At 43.2% G+C, this 16,402-nt stretch overlaps 1 protein-coding gene across 1 annotated transcript in view; it reads right to left on the bottom strand.

Moving 5' to 3' along the window:
- The window catches only part of marchf4a (membrane-associated ring finger (C3HC4) 4a), a 16,950-nt gene extending 6,997 nt beyond the window's left edge, over positions 1-9,953 (bottom strand). The window contains exon 1 of the mRNA XM_076303733.1: positions 9,447-9,953. Coding sequence (XP_076159848.1) covers positions 9,447-9,953 — 507 coding nt within the window. The remainder of the gene's footprint in view (positions 1-9,446) is intronic.
- Between the last annotated feature and the right edge of the window lie 6,449 nt (positions 9,954-16,402).

The following is a 16,402-nucleotide window of genomic DNA, read 5'->3' as shown; positions in this document are numbered from 1 at the left end:
GGTGCCAGCCCATCTCACCCGGGGCTGGGAGTGTGTGAGTGCTCCCCCTACTGCAAGTAATCTGCTACAACAGCCTGAGAGCAGACGCCCTCAGCCTCCTGGAGCCACAGCTCACCAGAGTGCTCCATCTGGAGGAAGGCTGCTTGTGTGGCTGAGGATGTGATCTCAAACACACACACACACGGCAACTCATACAGCACACACAGTCGCCTCTCACTTTTGGGATAAAAGCATCATGTGCTAAATGACTAAATGTATTGGAGATGTGAACACATGCCTGTCTAAAATAGATGTTGAATTTACATGATGATTTTACGTTCCAGAAACAACATGACACCCAGCAAAGTAGATGCTGGCAGAGAAGTTCATGGTTCCTTTAAATTAATCTGGTTTGAAGTGCTTAAACACACATATACGCTCATGTGTAAACACACACACGCACAGATCATGCAGCTAAAAAATGTGCCTTCATGGCCTCAATGTCTGCCTATGAGAATGCAGACGACTCCAGAGAATACAGTCTGCAGGCTCAACTCGCTACATTAGAGCTCCACGGCCACTTCCTGCGTCTGTACACTCTCTCACACTTCAATAGCGTTTGCGCCACGCACAGCAAGGCTACCACTTAAAGATGGAGCAAAGGTTTTCTAGCTGGGCCCTTTTCTTAGGTAGGCCTGCAGAGGCTGGTAGCGTATACTGGCGGGGGCAAAATATCTCAATCACGAGCCTATATGTAGCCAAATATTTGAAGGCTGGTACTTGATTGGTTTTTCATAGAAGGCTGTGTCCATACGCCAAAGACACAGCCTATCTCTAAGACTGTCACTTTCTGTTTGACTGTCAGCTACAAAAACAACATTTTGGGTGTTAAAGGTGTTACAGAACACATGAGCTGTTGCCCCTATCCGAGCTGAGAACGGGAGTGTGTGCACATATGTAAAGATGTAAACATCTCATACATCTCATATATATTGGTAACACAAGACTAAAAGCAGTGGCAATTACGTCACGGTGATAACACTCTTGCATGCTTTATGTCTTCTCATGTAATGCTGTGCTTTGTTTTACACCATTCAGCTCCTGGCTAGCTACTGTGGTCTCATCACTGTTCATCATGTCGATGAGAGAACTCAAACCTTGAGGCAGTGCAAATCCACTCTACATTCAAACACACAACCCCCATTTTTTCCATTCAGAAAAATAATATCCCGAGTTGATTGAATTTTCAGATCCAGCAACTATTCCTGACAGCCAGAGCAGTTTCATTGTTCAAATCATGAAGGACCTTTTGTCGGATGTGCACATCTTTGTTAGTGCCACCTCTCTTCTGGCCTCTAGTTTCATAACTACAAGTTGTGAAGATGAGTCAATCATATTGATTCTGCTTTTTATATTCATTGGTCAGTTCCTGTCTCTGTTCCTCCCACTCGCCAGCATTATTACATTTGTGACTTAAATAGTAGCATGCCTGATGATGACTGGAGTCAACTCTAATTGCATTATTTCCATTACTGAGAATGAAGGAGGCTTGCCAGATCAAGATACCAGCGACCTCTTTTCACCCCTACTTTGAGTGGTATGGGCTCTGTGAGATGATTCCCTCAGATGACATCATCTCACATCTGATATTGTGTTGACATCTGATATGGATTTACTCTAGTATCACCCTGTATGGCAACGGAGTACACACCCATATACACATACACACACACAAGACCAGACTGGACAAGAGAGATGGGAACCCTAATAAAAGGGAAAGATGTGAGTGAGAGTGATCCGGAGAGGGAGAGTTTGTCAGACTGCGGCGGCTCTGCAGGAAGAGCTCAGGGTTTGTTTAACAGGATTAGGACCGTAATCGCCCAGGAAGCGTGCGTTGTTCCATACAGATTACAGCTGCTTCCGAGAGAATCTGAGGAGAACGGTGGCCACCGACTAGCCTATCGCTGCGCTCACCGCAGCCAGCCCAGATAGCGACCACTTCACGTCTACTGCTCAGATGATTTTGGGAATTATACAGGGGTTGGGACCTTAAGAAGACAAGAGTGTTCACCACAGGTTTAAGTACAGATAACTGGAGCTTTGTTTTGTCTCACAGACACAGGGGTGTGGCATAGCATTATTTAGACCTGTGTGGTCTTTTTGTAAAAGACGTCCTGGTCAATCCATCAGAGCGGGGGGCCAAGTGAAAGTGCTGGAGGGAGATGGCTCCACTGCTGTTAGAGACATTAGGCCATCAGTGCCTAGAGCAAAACCACTTATGTAACATTACAACACAATGAATTGCTGTGAAGCGGTTTGGTTTAGCCAAAGACCACAGAGACAGCAGGAGGGAGGGGAGAGAAAGAAAGACAGGCAGGCAGACAGATATAGACAGACAGACAGAAAAGAGAGAAGATGAGATGAGATGAGAGGAGAGGAGATGAGATAGATAGATAAATAGATAGATAGTTAGATAGATAGATACTTTGTGATCCCCAGGGGAAATTCAAGGTCACAGTAGCATACAGACAACACACACACACATTCACTAACAGCAGAAAGTAATTAAAAGTATATAATATAAAAAAAACACAACTAAGCAATAAGGACAGTAGAAGATAAATATATACTGAATACTAAATATACTATAAAATACAAATTATACTAAATAACACTTAATCTAAATCAATTCTAAAAAAACAGTATCCACATAGTGGGTGATTAATCAATCACTCAATCAATCAATCAAGATGTGCTTGCAATGACTGAGGCAGGGACTGAGCCTGTGATTCTCTGTGCATAATGTAAGGTAAGGTAAGGTAAGGTGCTCTGTGTGAATGAGTGTCATGGTGATGGTGCAAATGAGTAAGTCAAACAGTCAAACAGTGCAAGAATAAAGTCTATATATCTATATATATATATATATATAACTATATTAAGGAAGGTATAAGTGTGGTCGCAGTTCGGCTGTGGCATGGAGGGAGGGGTTGTGCATATATACTCGCAATATAGCACGCAAACAGTGAGGCAGAAGACAGTGGTAAAAAGTGGCTAGTGGACAGACAGTTCAAGACATGGAGGTGGTGAAGAGGCAGACAGACTATGCGGAGAAGTCTATTTCTCCTCCCAGGCTATGAGGGTGTGTGATAGAGAAAGAGAAAGAGAGAGAGAGAGAGAGAGAGAGAGAGAGAGAGAGAGAGAGGAAGGCTCCTTAGGAAATCAGCTTGAAAAAAGTGTAATGCCAGTAAACAGCCTTGAGCCCAGATGAAGCAAATCCCATTTTCTGTTATTAGCATATGAGAAAGATGGAAGAGAGAGAGAGAGAGAGAGAGAGAGAGAGATGGTAAAGACTGAATGAGTAGGAAGACTCTTCTTCCTTTGGCTGATGTTGCTTTTCTTTTCTTCTCCCTTGGGATTTCAGGACATAGTAGGCTATTTACATAGCAGTGGCCTACTGGTTAGGGGTTCGGGTTTGTAACCGAAGGGTTGCCGGTTCGATCCCTGACCCAATAGTAAAAATGGGGGTGGGGGAAGTGGTTGAGCACTGCTCTCCCATGCCCACATCCAAGGCTGAAGTGCCCTTGAGCAGGGCACCTAACCCCTCACTACTCCCCAAGAGCCGCTGTAGCAAGGCAGCTCACTGCTCCGGGTTAGTGTGTGCTTCACCTCACTGTGTGTTCACTGTGTGCTCTGTGTGTTTACTAATTCACAGGTGGGATAAATGCAGAGACCAAATTCCTTGTATATGCAAGTATACTTGGCCTATAAACCTGATTTCCATTTACATCTACGTTCTTCTCACAACCCCTCAATATATATTCATCTGCAGGGTGTGGCAGAAAGTAGTTCATAATGCCGGTTCAGACAGATTAGAGTACTTTTTTCAACATTCAATACTCCACAAACAGCAGATAAAAAGAAAGAAAGACATGCCTGCAGGTAGGCCTGCTTTGAAAATAGGATAGGGAAAAACATAATTCCAGGTAGGCCTAAGCATTCAATAATGAATAGGCCTACAGATAATATAATAATATAATAAATGTGAAGTGAGCAGAATTTAAGCATGGCTGCATGTGACATTTTTTACAAATCAAAATGACATAATCCTAACAGCTGTTTTGAGTCAAGGCTATATGCTTAGCCTAATGCAAAACCATTTTGTGGAATGATGCATCATATGAAATTTGCAACGGTGTGACTCAAAAACAGTCTCTGGTGGCATATAATGGTGCATTCAGGGCACTTCGGAATGACAAGGACCGCCCCATGGCTACTTTGTTTTTCTGACAGCAAGTGTTCATGTGCTTTGCCGTCGGAATGTGTGACAAACACGGATGCCACAACAAAGTTTAAAACATACACTCACTAATCCTAAACAAACAACTATATTTGCTTAAAATATAGTGTAAGACGCTCGTGAAAGAAAGATATGCAGCTTTCAAGTGACAAAAACGGCAAATTCCCAAGTTCACATTAAAACTGTTGGACATGAAAGGCCACATGGACTACAAACGAACTACAACGTGACGACAAAAGTGATGACGAGCCCCTAACTGGGCAACTCTTGCTGCTTTCGAGATGTCTCGTAAATGTCTCGTAAATCCACCGCCCGAGTTGGAAAGTGTAAATTACCAAGCTTTCTTGCGGCATTTTGGGCAGGCACGCCCACTTTACCTCGGAGTACTTGAGGGTACCCCGAGGTGGACGTACGACCTTACAACAAACATGGCTGCGCCCATAGTTGAGATGAGATGACATGTATTTTTTTGCATATGTACTGTGTTGGTCATGTTAAAGCTGATGTAATGCTCTTACACACTAGATTACATTGCTGCTTCAATCCGGTCACCAATTCATGCATTGCACGGTCTTGCTGTGCCTGCAATACAATGTAACAATTTGTTTTCCAGCCGTTTAGCTAGAGGCTACATGTAGCACAAAACAATAACAATGACTAGCCTTCTACTAATGCCCCTCGTGGCTCGAGAGAAAGGCGTTCCTAAAGCCACTCATTGGTACATGTTGTACGGGTGAGTGTACGATGATTTACGAGACATCTCGAAAGCAGCATCTGTTAGCAAAATCTAGCCCCAGTTTCCGACCTCTGACTCACACATTACGTGACGTGAATGACGCGGAATGATGATGTTTTCACTCGGAGAAAGGTCTTTCCGAAGCCCATGAACGCTAGACATCACACTCTGTCTGCCACTCGTTGCTTGTCGCTGGTTATGCTTTGCATGTGTGGCATTCTGAGACGTTCTTTAAATAGGGACCATCATCGCTTGTTTCAATTTAGGACCTTGCAGTTGAATCTGTCGTTTGCTTATTCAAAGTCTAAAGACAGTCCAAAGTAGCCTGGGCTATTCATATAAGTGACATCACACTCTGTCTGCCACTCTTGCTTGTCGCTGGTTTGCTTTGCATGTGTGGCATTCTGAGACGTTCTTTAATTCGGGACCATCATCGCTTGTTTCAATTTAAGCCCTTGCAGTTGGAAATGTCGTTTGCTTATTCAAAGTTTAAAGACAGTCCAAAGTAGCCTGGGCTAATTGAAGTGTCTGTTTATTGCACATCATTTTTTACGTCATTTTGAAGAGCCACTGCATAGGCTACTGTGTGTGTTGGCGTGTTGTTGCAAAATCCGCAGAGTTCACTTTATTGTTGAGATCAGACGTGTTAAGTTTTTACCTGTGTAACCTACACTGATCCAGCTCTGCCAAAGCCCTGCTTCTATCCTCACTGGTAGCTTACAGTACAGTGGTGTGTGGGAGGGGGAGTGGCTAGCGGTGAAAGCCAATGTGCTTTTTTTACCGATATATTTAACAATATCTTTTGCATTTCTTATTCAAACAACGTCAAATTTGGCACTGCACTTACTCATGCCCATAGCAAGACACCTGCCACGACTTTGACATCAGTCTGACAAACGGTCAGCGAGATATGTGTGCCAAAGACACACAGACATCCGGACACACAGACGCTTCTTGCTTTATAGATAGATAAGGCTAATATGCTGGCACAGCATGGTCATGAAAGGTTTTGTCTTTTTTTAATTCGAAAATTTAAATTCGTCCATAGGGGATGCCACAATTCTCAAGAAAGATTTCAGCTATGCACATCTAGATTTAATTGGTTGTTCACACACACATTAGCTATAAGAAACAGAGCCATCTGTCGTTATGCGCTATGTGGGGCCAAATTGATGATTGATGATTGAAGTCTATTTTATGCAAATACTGAGCAATGCAACACGGCGACTGTCAATCCAAGTGAAGAGTTAATGTTCTTGTTACGTTAACTACCGTTACAAATTTGTTATTCTAATGTTGTATATCGCTTTGGAAAAAAGGATCTGCCAAATACCTCAAAGCTTATGAATGAAACAAATCCTGATTGACAGAGGGGCACTCTGTCTTCTCATATGTCCAAACAAAAACTGTCAGAGAATTATCCACACCCTTTTCCCAAAAGCTAGTCTAATCCCTATCATCTTCATCTGACACCTAATTTACTGCTTGAATTGCTAGATTTCAACAAGCCAAAGCTCTTGCTGACACAGCGTGGTTTGTGGGTGACACTGGAGGACTACTGAACACAGATTTGCTTCAAACACAATGTAGGTTGATCCCACTACATCATAGAGTCTATGCCAGCCTTGAACCCTAGGCTCTTACAAGCTGGGAGCTGAAACAGAGTCCTGTTTTAGATAGACAATCCAAGTGAATTTTTTTCAGCAGATGAGCCGCTCCCCTCCTAAAAGGGCTGCTTTTGTGTGTGATTACACCCTGCTGGGCTGAGGGGCCGCACACACACTTCCTGATGAACACTCTTTCCTGGTGGAGCTTCAAAGACTCACGGCCCCACAAGGCAAAGATTTTCTCTCTGTTTCAATCTAGGCATAACACCAGAAAGGGTAAATCAGGCCTGTGTGAGTGTGTATATTGGTAAATATGCATGTTTGTGTCTGTGTGTGTGCGTGTGCGTATACTTACATGCATTTGTGGTGTGTGTGTGAGGATTTGTGTGTGTTTACGTAAGTGTGTGTGTAAGATCTCCCAGCTCATGGTTCACCTCAATGATTTCTCACAGCCAGAAGACAAACTGACCAATCTCCCCCCTAGCATCTAGCCCTTCACCGCTGCCCATCTGGAATATTAAATTATAGATTTGGCATGTGCTGAGTGACTAAGTGGCGTGGATCTCTCTTGAGTGACCTGGAGTAACGAGGCGGAGGGGCAATCCATGACGAATGGGACATTCTGAGCGCGAGAAGAGGCCGTTCACGCTCCAATAAGGCCGAGGCTAAGCCATCGACAGAACCGCTGGCTGACGGCCCTCTACTCCTTACTATCAGCTTAGGAAAGAGAAAGAGAGGGAGTGAGGGAGAGAGAGAGGGAGTGAGGGAGAGAGAGAGAAAGAGAATGAAGGAAAGAAAAGAGGAGAACTATGTGCACACATATGCATTCGTGTTGTGTGCACTAATAAGGAACCTCATATTTAATATTAGGCTATGCATCATATCAAATTTTCATATATTGCAACTTTAACTGCAAAAACACTGAAATGTGAACCTCGAATTACCACTGATTTAAACCTTTTTTCAGTTTTCTTCCTTGAAATGTAGTACTACTCATAATACAGTAACAATGTGTGATTATTGTGTGTGTGTGTGTGTGTGTGTGTGTGTGTGTGTGTGTGTGTGAGAAAGAGAGAGAGAGAGAGAGAGAGAAAGAAAATAATAATACAGGGGACTCCAAGAATGCTAAACTAGCCTAGGTCCAGAGTAGAGTGCTTGTGTGTGCGCATTTGTGTGTGTTTTTCTTTTTCTCTTTGAAAGCTTAGGCTACATTTTCTGTGCCTCGTGGCAACTCAATCCCTCACCACATTCTCCCGTGTCAATTCACCCCCTGCCCTGACTGCCCTGCACACGGCTAACCTCTCCCGCTGACGCTCTGCTGCTCTACTGTGTGCTGCGTGCCTGCCCTGTTTTATGTGCAGCCAGCTCATTACACCATGACCTTTAAACAGACTCATCTGACTCACAAAGAAGCCCGCTACCTTATTTACACAGAATGAAACACGCGGCATGCCACCGTCAGTAATTTTCTCTGCCGATCTGCTGTTGTGGTTTACTTCATCATAGGAGAGGAAGGAAGGGGGATATTCACTGCCTGGTTTTTGTGTTTTATTTTCTCTCCTTCACAGAAGAGTCCTTCAGACACGTGGGGCATGTTTTAGCATATTGGCCAGAGGGGACAGCAAGTAAGCGAGACAAACTAAGGAGGGTAAAAAAGAGGAAATATTATTTTGTCCTCAAGCATGTAATTGCTACTGTGTGGACTGTGTCCACAGGAGTAATCACTGGAGTTGAGCTCTTACACAAACAACCTCTCCCACACACTCTCCCACTTTCTCTCTCATCCATGAACACACACACTCTCTCATACACACACCAGACTCCTCCATCTTTCCTTTTGAACAGACCACATTCATCAAAGAGCTTGAGCGAAGACAAGCCTTCTCCTCTTGGCTTTGAGGGATGCTGTGTTAAGTCAGTCATCTGAACCTGGTTCATAGGGCCAGAAGCAGAGTCTGCATGAGTGTGTGCTTGTGTGTGCGCGCATGTGTGTGTGTGTGTGTGTGTGTGTGTGTGTGTGTGTGCTGGGTGGGTGGGGAAGCATGGTTCAGGAGCCAAGAGAGGATTCTTCACACAAGAGCCATCTGTTTTCAGTTCCACTCCCATCACAGACACTGGGCCATCCATCACGCTCGCAAGGCCGAGGATCCTGGGCCCCATCTGACTGATCGATGAAGCGTAGAGGAGAGAAACTGGCTTTCCCCTGCCATGATGAAACATAATTACCCAGCACACTATAACTGGCCTTTTACTTCTGTGCTACTCGAGAGTGACAGCTGAGTGATGCCACAGCAAGTAAGTCTCCAAGAGACTAGCCTCTACAGTATCTAGGAGTCTGAACACACTCAGGAGTGTGACAGCATGGGAGGGGGGAGGGTTTCTGAGGCAAACAAGTGGTTGGAGTGGATTTGTGAGAGAGCAAAAGATGTAAATTCAAGATTGCATCCCCCTTCCCACTTGTAGAGCGTATAGCCCCCATGCATGGATGAGGCCTCCTTATCAGTATTTGTGGCTTTCATCATGGAAGTGCAGGCGCTTTGATTGGTGACCTTTACGTAATGTGCTAGAGCAATTTTTCCTCAGGCAATAACTGGACACCTTAAATCACTCACTGACACAGACAATCATGTCACCATCAGGGTTGATAACTGTCAGTGTTCTGTCTTCACAATGATACTGAGCATAACCCCAGGAGAGTGAAATACTGGCCTACTCTAGGTCTCATTGCATCTAATAACAAGGTATGACAGTAACTTACCAATATTGGAAAACAGGGTAAAGTACATGAAAGCTGCTAGGCAGTCAGAGATTATTTTACTGTATTTACCTGCTCAGGGCCCTGAAAACAGATCCGGCACAAGGGAGACCTTACACCACTGTCTGTGCAGCTGTTCAGGGATGTCCGCTCGTCATACTTCTCTTTGGAATTGTCCTCAGAGGAGCTGCCGCAATCCAGAGTCCCTGGCAGCTCCATCGTTGTGCTTTCCCTCTCCTCCCCTCCCATTTCCTCCTTGGTCCCTACATTTTCCCCTGACGACGGGGGCTCTGTCCAACCCGCTGGGTTATGTAAACAACCATTGGTGCTCTCCGTGGCCCCCGCTGAAGAGTTGTTCCTCTCCACGGTGCCGGCCGTCACATGGCTCTCCGTGTTTAGTGTACTCATGAGTGGGAGCGCTGGCGGTGGTTCTGATGGTGTCGGTGGCCTGAGCAGGAAAACCTTCAGGTCACTGAACAAGACGCAACAGCGGCCTTTCTGCATGCCCTGGCGGCACAGCATCGGTCTGCGGCTCAACAATCCCCAGCACCATAAAATGACACTGATAGCCAACAACATGTGCCCGCCTTAATTATGATGAAAATGGAGTAAGTTAGATATGTATAGGTTAACCTTACAAGAATGGCAAACTTACGGTTTCTGTGAAGATAATGTTTGCGTGGAAGAATGCAATCTCTGTCAACTGAACTTTACCCTCAGTAAAATTTGAGTTCAATCAAATGTAGGCTATTTGTCGTTAGGCTACTTGTTTGTATTCGACGTGGGTTCCACGTTCGGAAGAGGACAGATGCAGACAACAGGTTTAACAAGCCATGACATTTTAATCCCACGTTGGTTGTCAGACCCTTCAGGTTGCTGGATCGACATTTGATAATAACAAGATAATAACAAAGAACAAAATCATACAGCGTGGCAGATAACTATTTCTTAATATTTCTGCGAGATTTCCTTCTTCATTTGACTAAAATAAAACACTTCAGGCCTATAGGCTACTGTCACGTCCATGTAAGACGAACTGTTCATTCTACAGCCTAATGACTGCCAGGGCTGCTTTGGCTCTGACAAAACTACACGCGGTTATAGTCAAACAGGTCGCCTATAGGCTCGTGTAATAGCCTACCGCCCATTCCCCACATATAGCTCATTTAGCCTACAGATGGACATTCAACAGTCCCGCTTGATATCCCGAAATCAGTGCAATTTCGAGCAAATAGATGCTTCCCCGGTACTAGTAGGCTAGCCTAGCCTACTGTCGTGTGAGTAGCCAATGAAATTAAGAACATCTGCCAGTGTCAAAAGACAGCGTCTAGCCTTAGCCTACACACTGCCTCACATAGCCTATGATCATAGTCTTCTGAGATTTTATTTGGGGTTTCCTAAACCCCTTTGATTTCAATAGCTGCGCGATTTTTATGTGATGACAGGCTGTTTCGGGCTACTTGGTTGTAGTCCAATAGCCTATATAGTGTGTCTATCAGAGAAAATGGGCTCAATCCCAAAGCAGCCTTGCCTACACTAAATATTCGATAAACAACTGCACATGTTGTAATCCAGTCGTCAGAAGCTAATTTATCGGTTACAAAAATGACCCTCCAGGTTTGGCGAAAGGAGCTCTCGTGCACCACGGTGAAGTGAGGTAGGCTACGAAAGTGTGCCGTGATTCTTTAGCCGTAACAGTGGTTTATCTGTTTCCGTGGTCTAAGTCGTTGTTTCTTACTCATAGAGTATCCCAATTCCGGAAGCTTTTCAAGCATCTTATGAGGGAGAAAAGATAGCACACAATCCTTAAACATCACATCCACAAGCGGCGGACAAAAACGTTGCCTTTCTCGCTTTCTCCGGTGCTTTTTTTGTCATGACATTTTCTCCTGTCGTTCGGAAGAATTTTTCTAACACTCGCCCTTCTCCGATGACCAACTGTCTTGCTTGAAGTTGCACAAGATCCTTAATCATACAGTATAGCGAGGTTTGCTCCCGTAACTGAGCCAGAGGATGTTTGCGCTTGCTGCAGTTTCAGCACCATGATGCCTGGGACAGCTCCCAGGCGCGGTCCCGTCCGCCAACATTACAGTGATGCAAACGAATGGGAGCGAGCACACAGCCAATACAATGGATCTCAGAAAATCCTTCCGTTTTTTCTTGTCTCGCTTGTAGTAGCCTGGTCTAATTGGCAATATTTGAATACACGCTGTTAATATGCAATGAAATGCCTTAAATGTTAAACAACAATTTCCCACACTGCACCAAAAAGTCATGAATTAATAAATAAAAGTAAGAAAAACATGCATGGTTGTCCTTCACCGATCAATATGGTTCACAGCAAGAGTGCAGGATTTGTTCTGCTTTCTCTCTTTTCGAACTTAAATGATGTGTGTTGAATAATTCATGGTGAGTGCCATAAGCCAACGACCATACACTCTGGTCTAAATTGTTCATACTAGCCCCACCTTCCAGGCGAACTCACTGAACCCATATAGCTTTGTCTACTAAAAATAGTTTCCAGTTGGGGATTCCTCTCACATTGTCTTTCTTCCCTTTTTTCTCTCAACAGAATGGACAAAGTGAGAAATAGTAGTGAGAAGATGGAAGTTTTCAGAGGCCACAGCCTATTGCATGCAAGTTGCAGTTAGCTCTCTAAAAATATGTTGGATCCAATCTAGCATCCAGGGGTAGGACATTGTGAAGTCTTGCAACCACAGCCTCTTCAAAGATATTTTTACCACACTTCCTATGCTAGCAGGGCTATGGTAAGATGGCCTGTATACTGACACAACAAGATAAAACATTATGCTCTTTGGTTCTAAGTTGTATCAAAATAATGTGTTCACAGCTATGGAGGCCTTACGTGTAATTATTAGTAGCAGGCCCTGGGCCACTTCAGATGACTGAACCCAGGGAAGGATTGGAGCACACATAACTTTTACAGACTTCAATGGTGCAAACAATGTTTCAACACACAACGTCTACGTCAGAGTGAATTATTAGTGTCTGTCAGGACCAGCTGATTGTACTCTGTGTCTTATCACGGAGAAAGTGTTGACAGTGGTGACTTGGTCTTACCCAAGACAATGGAAATCTTGAATATTTCCATTGCCCATATTAGTTTTAAGAGATGGAGCCCTTAAGGCATGAAACAGCTATTCTCCAAATTTTGTTTGTATTAAATCCTAAATGCTAATGAGATGCCTAAGAGGCCCATAAAGGCTCCCCTCAGTCATTTGTCTCAATAACAGCAGAGGAATGCTCTGAGCACCTCAGCTAATTAAATAGGAACATTTTGATGCTCAGATTTACAGACTTGTGGTGGAGAAACAAGTTTATGCATTTATAAAGCCACTACAATTTTGTTGTATATGCCCAACATGAAATTGCCAAAGTGACTCCGTAGTATTATAGTATGGAGATATCAAAATGAAGTCTTAATAAACAGAAAAAGATAAGGAATTTAGAGTTTGGTGTATTTCATTGGGAGTTTTGTGAATGTCTATCGATGCTGTGAGGAATGCCCATGGCCTACAACAAGAATGCCTCTGATAATAAATGGGAAGATTTGGATTCATTTTCTCTTTCCAAATGGCAGAAAAAATGTGTAAATAAAATAAATTGCTATAAAAGTCACATACATTTTAATGTAGCCTTCATTTTGTTTGTCTTGGCATTGCTTGTCATACTTTTTGTCTTTGTTTGGTCAGTGTGTGTGTGTGTGTGTGTGAGAGAGAGAGAGATAGAGAGAGGGAGAGAGCTTGTGTTAGAGTGTTAGGTTTGTATGTGTGTGTGTGTGTTTGTGTGTGTGTTTGTGTGCAAGCGTGCACACACTGGGAATAATGAAAGAGCAACAGACAAAAGTGGACCACAGATGATAGCCAGGAATGACAGTAGAGACAGCTGCAATAACAGTATTTCTGTCTTGATCTTTGCTTTCTAATGTTTACTTACACAGAGAAGCTGCTCAAAGACACCTCCAACACATGACAAGTTTACTTTGGGTTTCCACCAAATTTTCTAATGGTGCATTCCTTGTTTATTTTTCTGCCTAAGGATTCATGTGCTCTATTATGGTTCTGATAGCTTTGCAGAGGATAAGGATGGTGCAGTGACATAATCAGGAAGCCACTTTATAGTCACTGGAGTTGAAGTTGGGTACAGCATCTTCTGCAGATGCTGCAAAGTCTTTTGTGATAGCATTTTTGTCTCTGATACGCTCAAGCTCACTGAATAGGATTAACATGGACCACATTGTCAGAACAATACAATAACACTTGAGCTCTTTTTTGCCAGAGCCAGCTTGCTTTTACAAGGATGCATTTATCAATTTCAGAAGTGACTCTGACACTCAGAATTCATCTTTTCAGGATGTGAGGACATTCTTGATAAATGGTCTTTATATTGATTGGTTGATGGTATTGATCGGCTAATTGTATGAATTTCATCTATTGACTACTGTGCTCTTGGACTCTCTTAAAAAGAGTCATTCAATCCTTTGCTCACATCTCTTGTATACAAATCTCTCTCAAATCAAATCTCTCTCTCTCTCTCTGTGTCTCTGTGTGTGTGTTTTGTGTGTGTGTACTGCATGTACTTTGACAAACTCTGCATATCCAGGTCTGTGCTAACAGCTATTCCCTCAGACCCAGCACTAAAGAGAAGGGATTATCCTATTCTATCTTCCCTGGGGAATCACATACATGTAAGTCCATGTGCATCGGGGCACACACACACACACACCACTCAGAATCAGCAATGCTGTCACACAGTTTTTAAGCCTAAGGCTGGTCAGAAGAGGCAGATGCAAAGATCTGAAGGAATACTGCCAAATCCTCGCTTAGCCAGCCTGTGTCGTATTAGTGGAGAGGGTGGATTGGTGTGTGCCTTATGAAATACCCTTCTTTACAACGCTGAGCTGAGCTTTTGTTCCTGTTAAATTGAAACACATTTTTGGATTCTTGATGCTCTCTGAAAGAGAAGAAAGCAAATATAGTTTACTAGTGTGTGTGTGTGTGTGTGTGTGTGTGTGTGTCTGTCTGTCTGTCTGTCTGTCTGTGTACATTGGCTTAACTGTACAAACTATGTTGTGCTCAAAAACACTATTGTTACCTTAAGACTACAACAGAAAAGAAAATTTTCAATAAATGTAAATACTGAGAAATTAATTTGAGGTCAAGGCATTTGAACTGAAATTCCAATCTCCAGATGTAGGGAATTTTCTTCTGTAAAACACAATACAACCATATACAGCCTCAAAGTGTTTTTAAGTAGCCTAGGCTATAAGAAAAATGTTCTCAAAATCCTTCAATGCAAAAATAATTGTAGAACTTGTTCACAACCCTGATGCTTGGGCAATCTCCAGATGTAGGGAATTTTCTTCTGAAAAACACAATACAACCATATACAGCCTCAAAGTGTTTTGCTGTAAAGCGCCATGATACATGTGTTATGTTTTGGCGCTCTATAAGCACAATAAATTGAAATTGAATTGAAGTAGCCTAGGCTATAAGAAAAATGTTCTCAAAATCCTTCAATGCAAAAATAATTGTAGAACTTGTTCACAACCCTGATGCTTGGGTTTGAAGCTTACCCCTCTCTCTGATTACACTGATTGTAGGGCCCCAGCAGTGTACAGCTCTCCAGTGCAAGATTTTAGGTTACCGGTATTTGTTTAAAATTGAGAGTAAAGCACTTTCCTTGTAAAGAAAACTATTCACCTGTATACAAGTATACTAGTCTTACTTTTATAGCGTTGCAGTTTGATGTAACTACAATGTAGTAGGCTAACATTGCCCCAATTCCATAAGCTGGGTCTCTGAAAAAAGGTAGCCTAAGTGAATGTGGAGCATTAATGGATGAATAATAAATGCAATGATCTATCTGCCTGTCATAAGGGACAGCAAGCCTGTCTCATAGAAGTGCTGCACTGGAGGCTGTAGGTATATGTTACCTGCGTGTTTGTGTGAAGTGGCAAGGAGGTTGTTGTGTTTTCCATGCTGGGTGCAACAATGTCTGACAACCCTTTGGCGAGAGTCGTTCACCAATTAGTGGTGTTAGTGTGGCAGGTTCGGCGTGAAACATGGCCCCACAGCTGCTCCCTAATTAACCGTTTACAGGAATGCAAGGCTGTCATGGATACTTTCCCTTCCTCCCGGGATGGACAGGATCCCCTTTGCTAGGCCTACCTAATCCCCTTGTAGGCTACACTTCAGTTGTTTTTATTCACTTTTTTTCTAAGTTTCCCAGTGACAAGTTATAACTGTTTAACGGGGGGCAAACTGACGCTGAATATTGCAACGGTGACTGTTTGAGTCAATATTATTTGGGGGAACAAAGTAGGCAACAAAACGTAGGCTAGGCCTATGGCACCTCACCACCAAAGATTCTAGCGCGTAGCGCTCTAGAATCTTTGCTCACCACCACCAAGATTTCGCGTAGCGCTCTAGAATCTTTGTTCACCACCGTCAGATGACTAGTCTACCATAGCAACATCCACAATATTCTAAAAATAGCAAATGCAGCAGGCGACTTAGCTAGTTTATTAGCTAAATAGGCCATTGCTTGTGGGTTTTTGGAAATAGCACATGTTTTTAAGTTGTGGCTTGGAAAACAGCTCAGACTGTTATGAGGTAATACTGTTACTTGAACTGATGTACTTTACTGTTAACTCAGCTATCGTAACACCCCCAATTATCACCACTTTTGTTCAGAAATTCTAAAACAACGATGTTTTTTAACACCTCAAAATAACATTTACTAAATGAACCTTACATTTTTCAGTAGCCATAGGTGTGTAGATTTGAACAAAATCTGGTTTGGTTCTTAACGGGAGCATTTACTGCCTGAAATATCCGATTTTGTTTACCACGCTCGGAGTTATAGTGCTGGCCTGATGGGTCGCCTATTTACACCGTTTCAACGGCACATGGACGGTTAGACCGAGAATTCTCGTCGTGAAATTAAAATTCCACTGGAGCTCCAAGCGGTTGTGTACACGCAGCCTTACAACACTATTTACAGCT

The sequence above is a fragment of the Alosa pseudoharengus genome, unplaced genomic scaffold (assembly GCF_046254945.1).
Source record: "Alosa pseudoharengus isolate Yale_2024_CS ecotype anadromous, Long Island Sound unplaced genomic scaffold, YU_APseudo_1.1 YU_APseudo_1.1_scf_24, whole genome shotgun sequence".
Lineage (NCBI taxonomy): Eukaryota > Metazoa > Chordata > Actinopteri > Clupeiformes > Clupeidae > Alosa > Alosa pseudoharengus.
The sequence above is the reverse complement of the archived record's forward strand: the minus strand, read 5'-3'. Positions and strand labels throughout refer to the sequence as shown.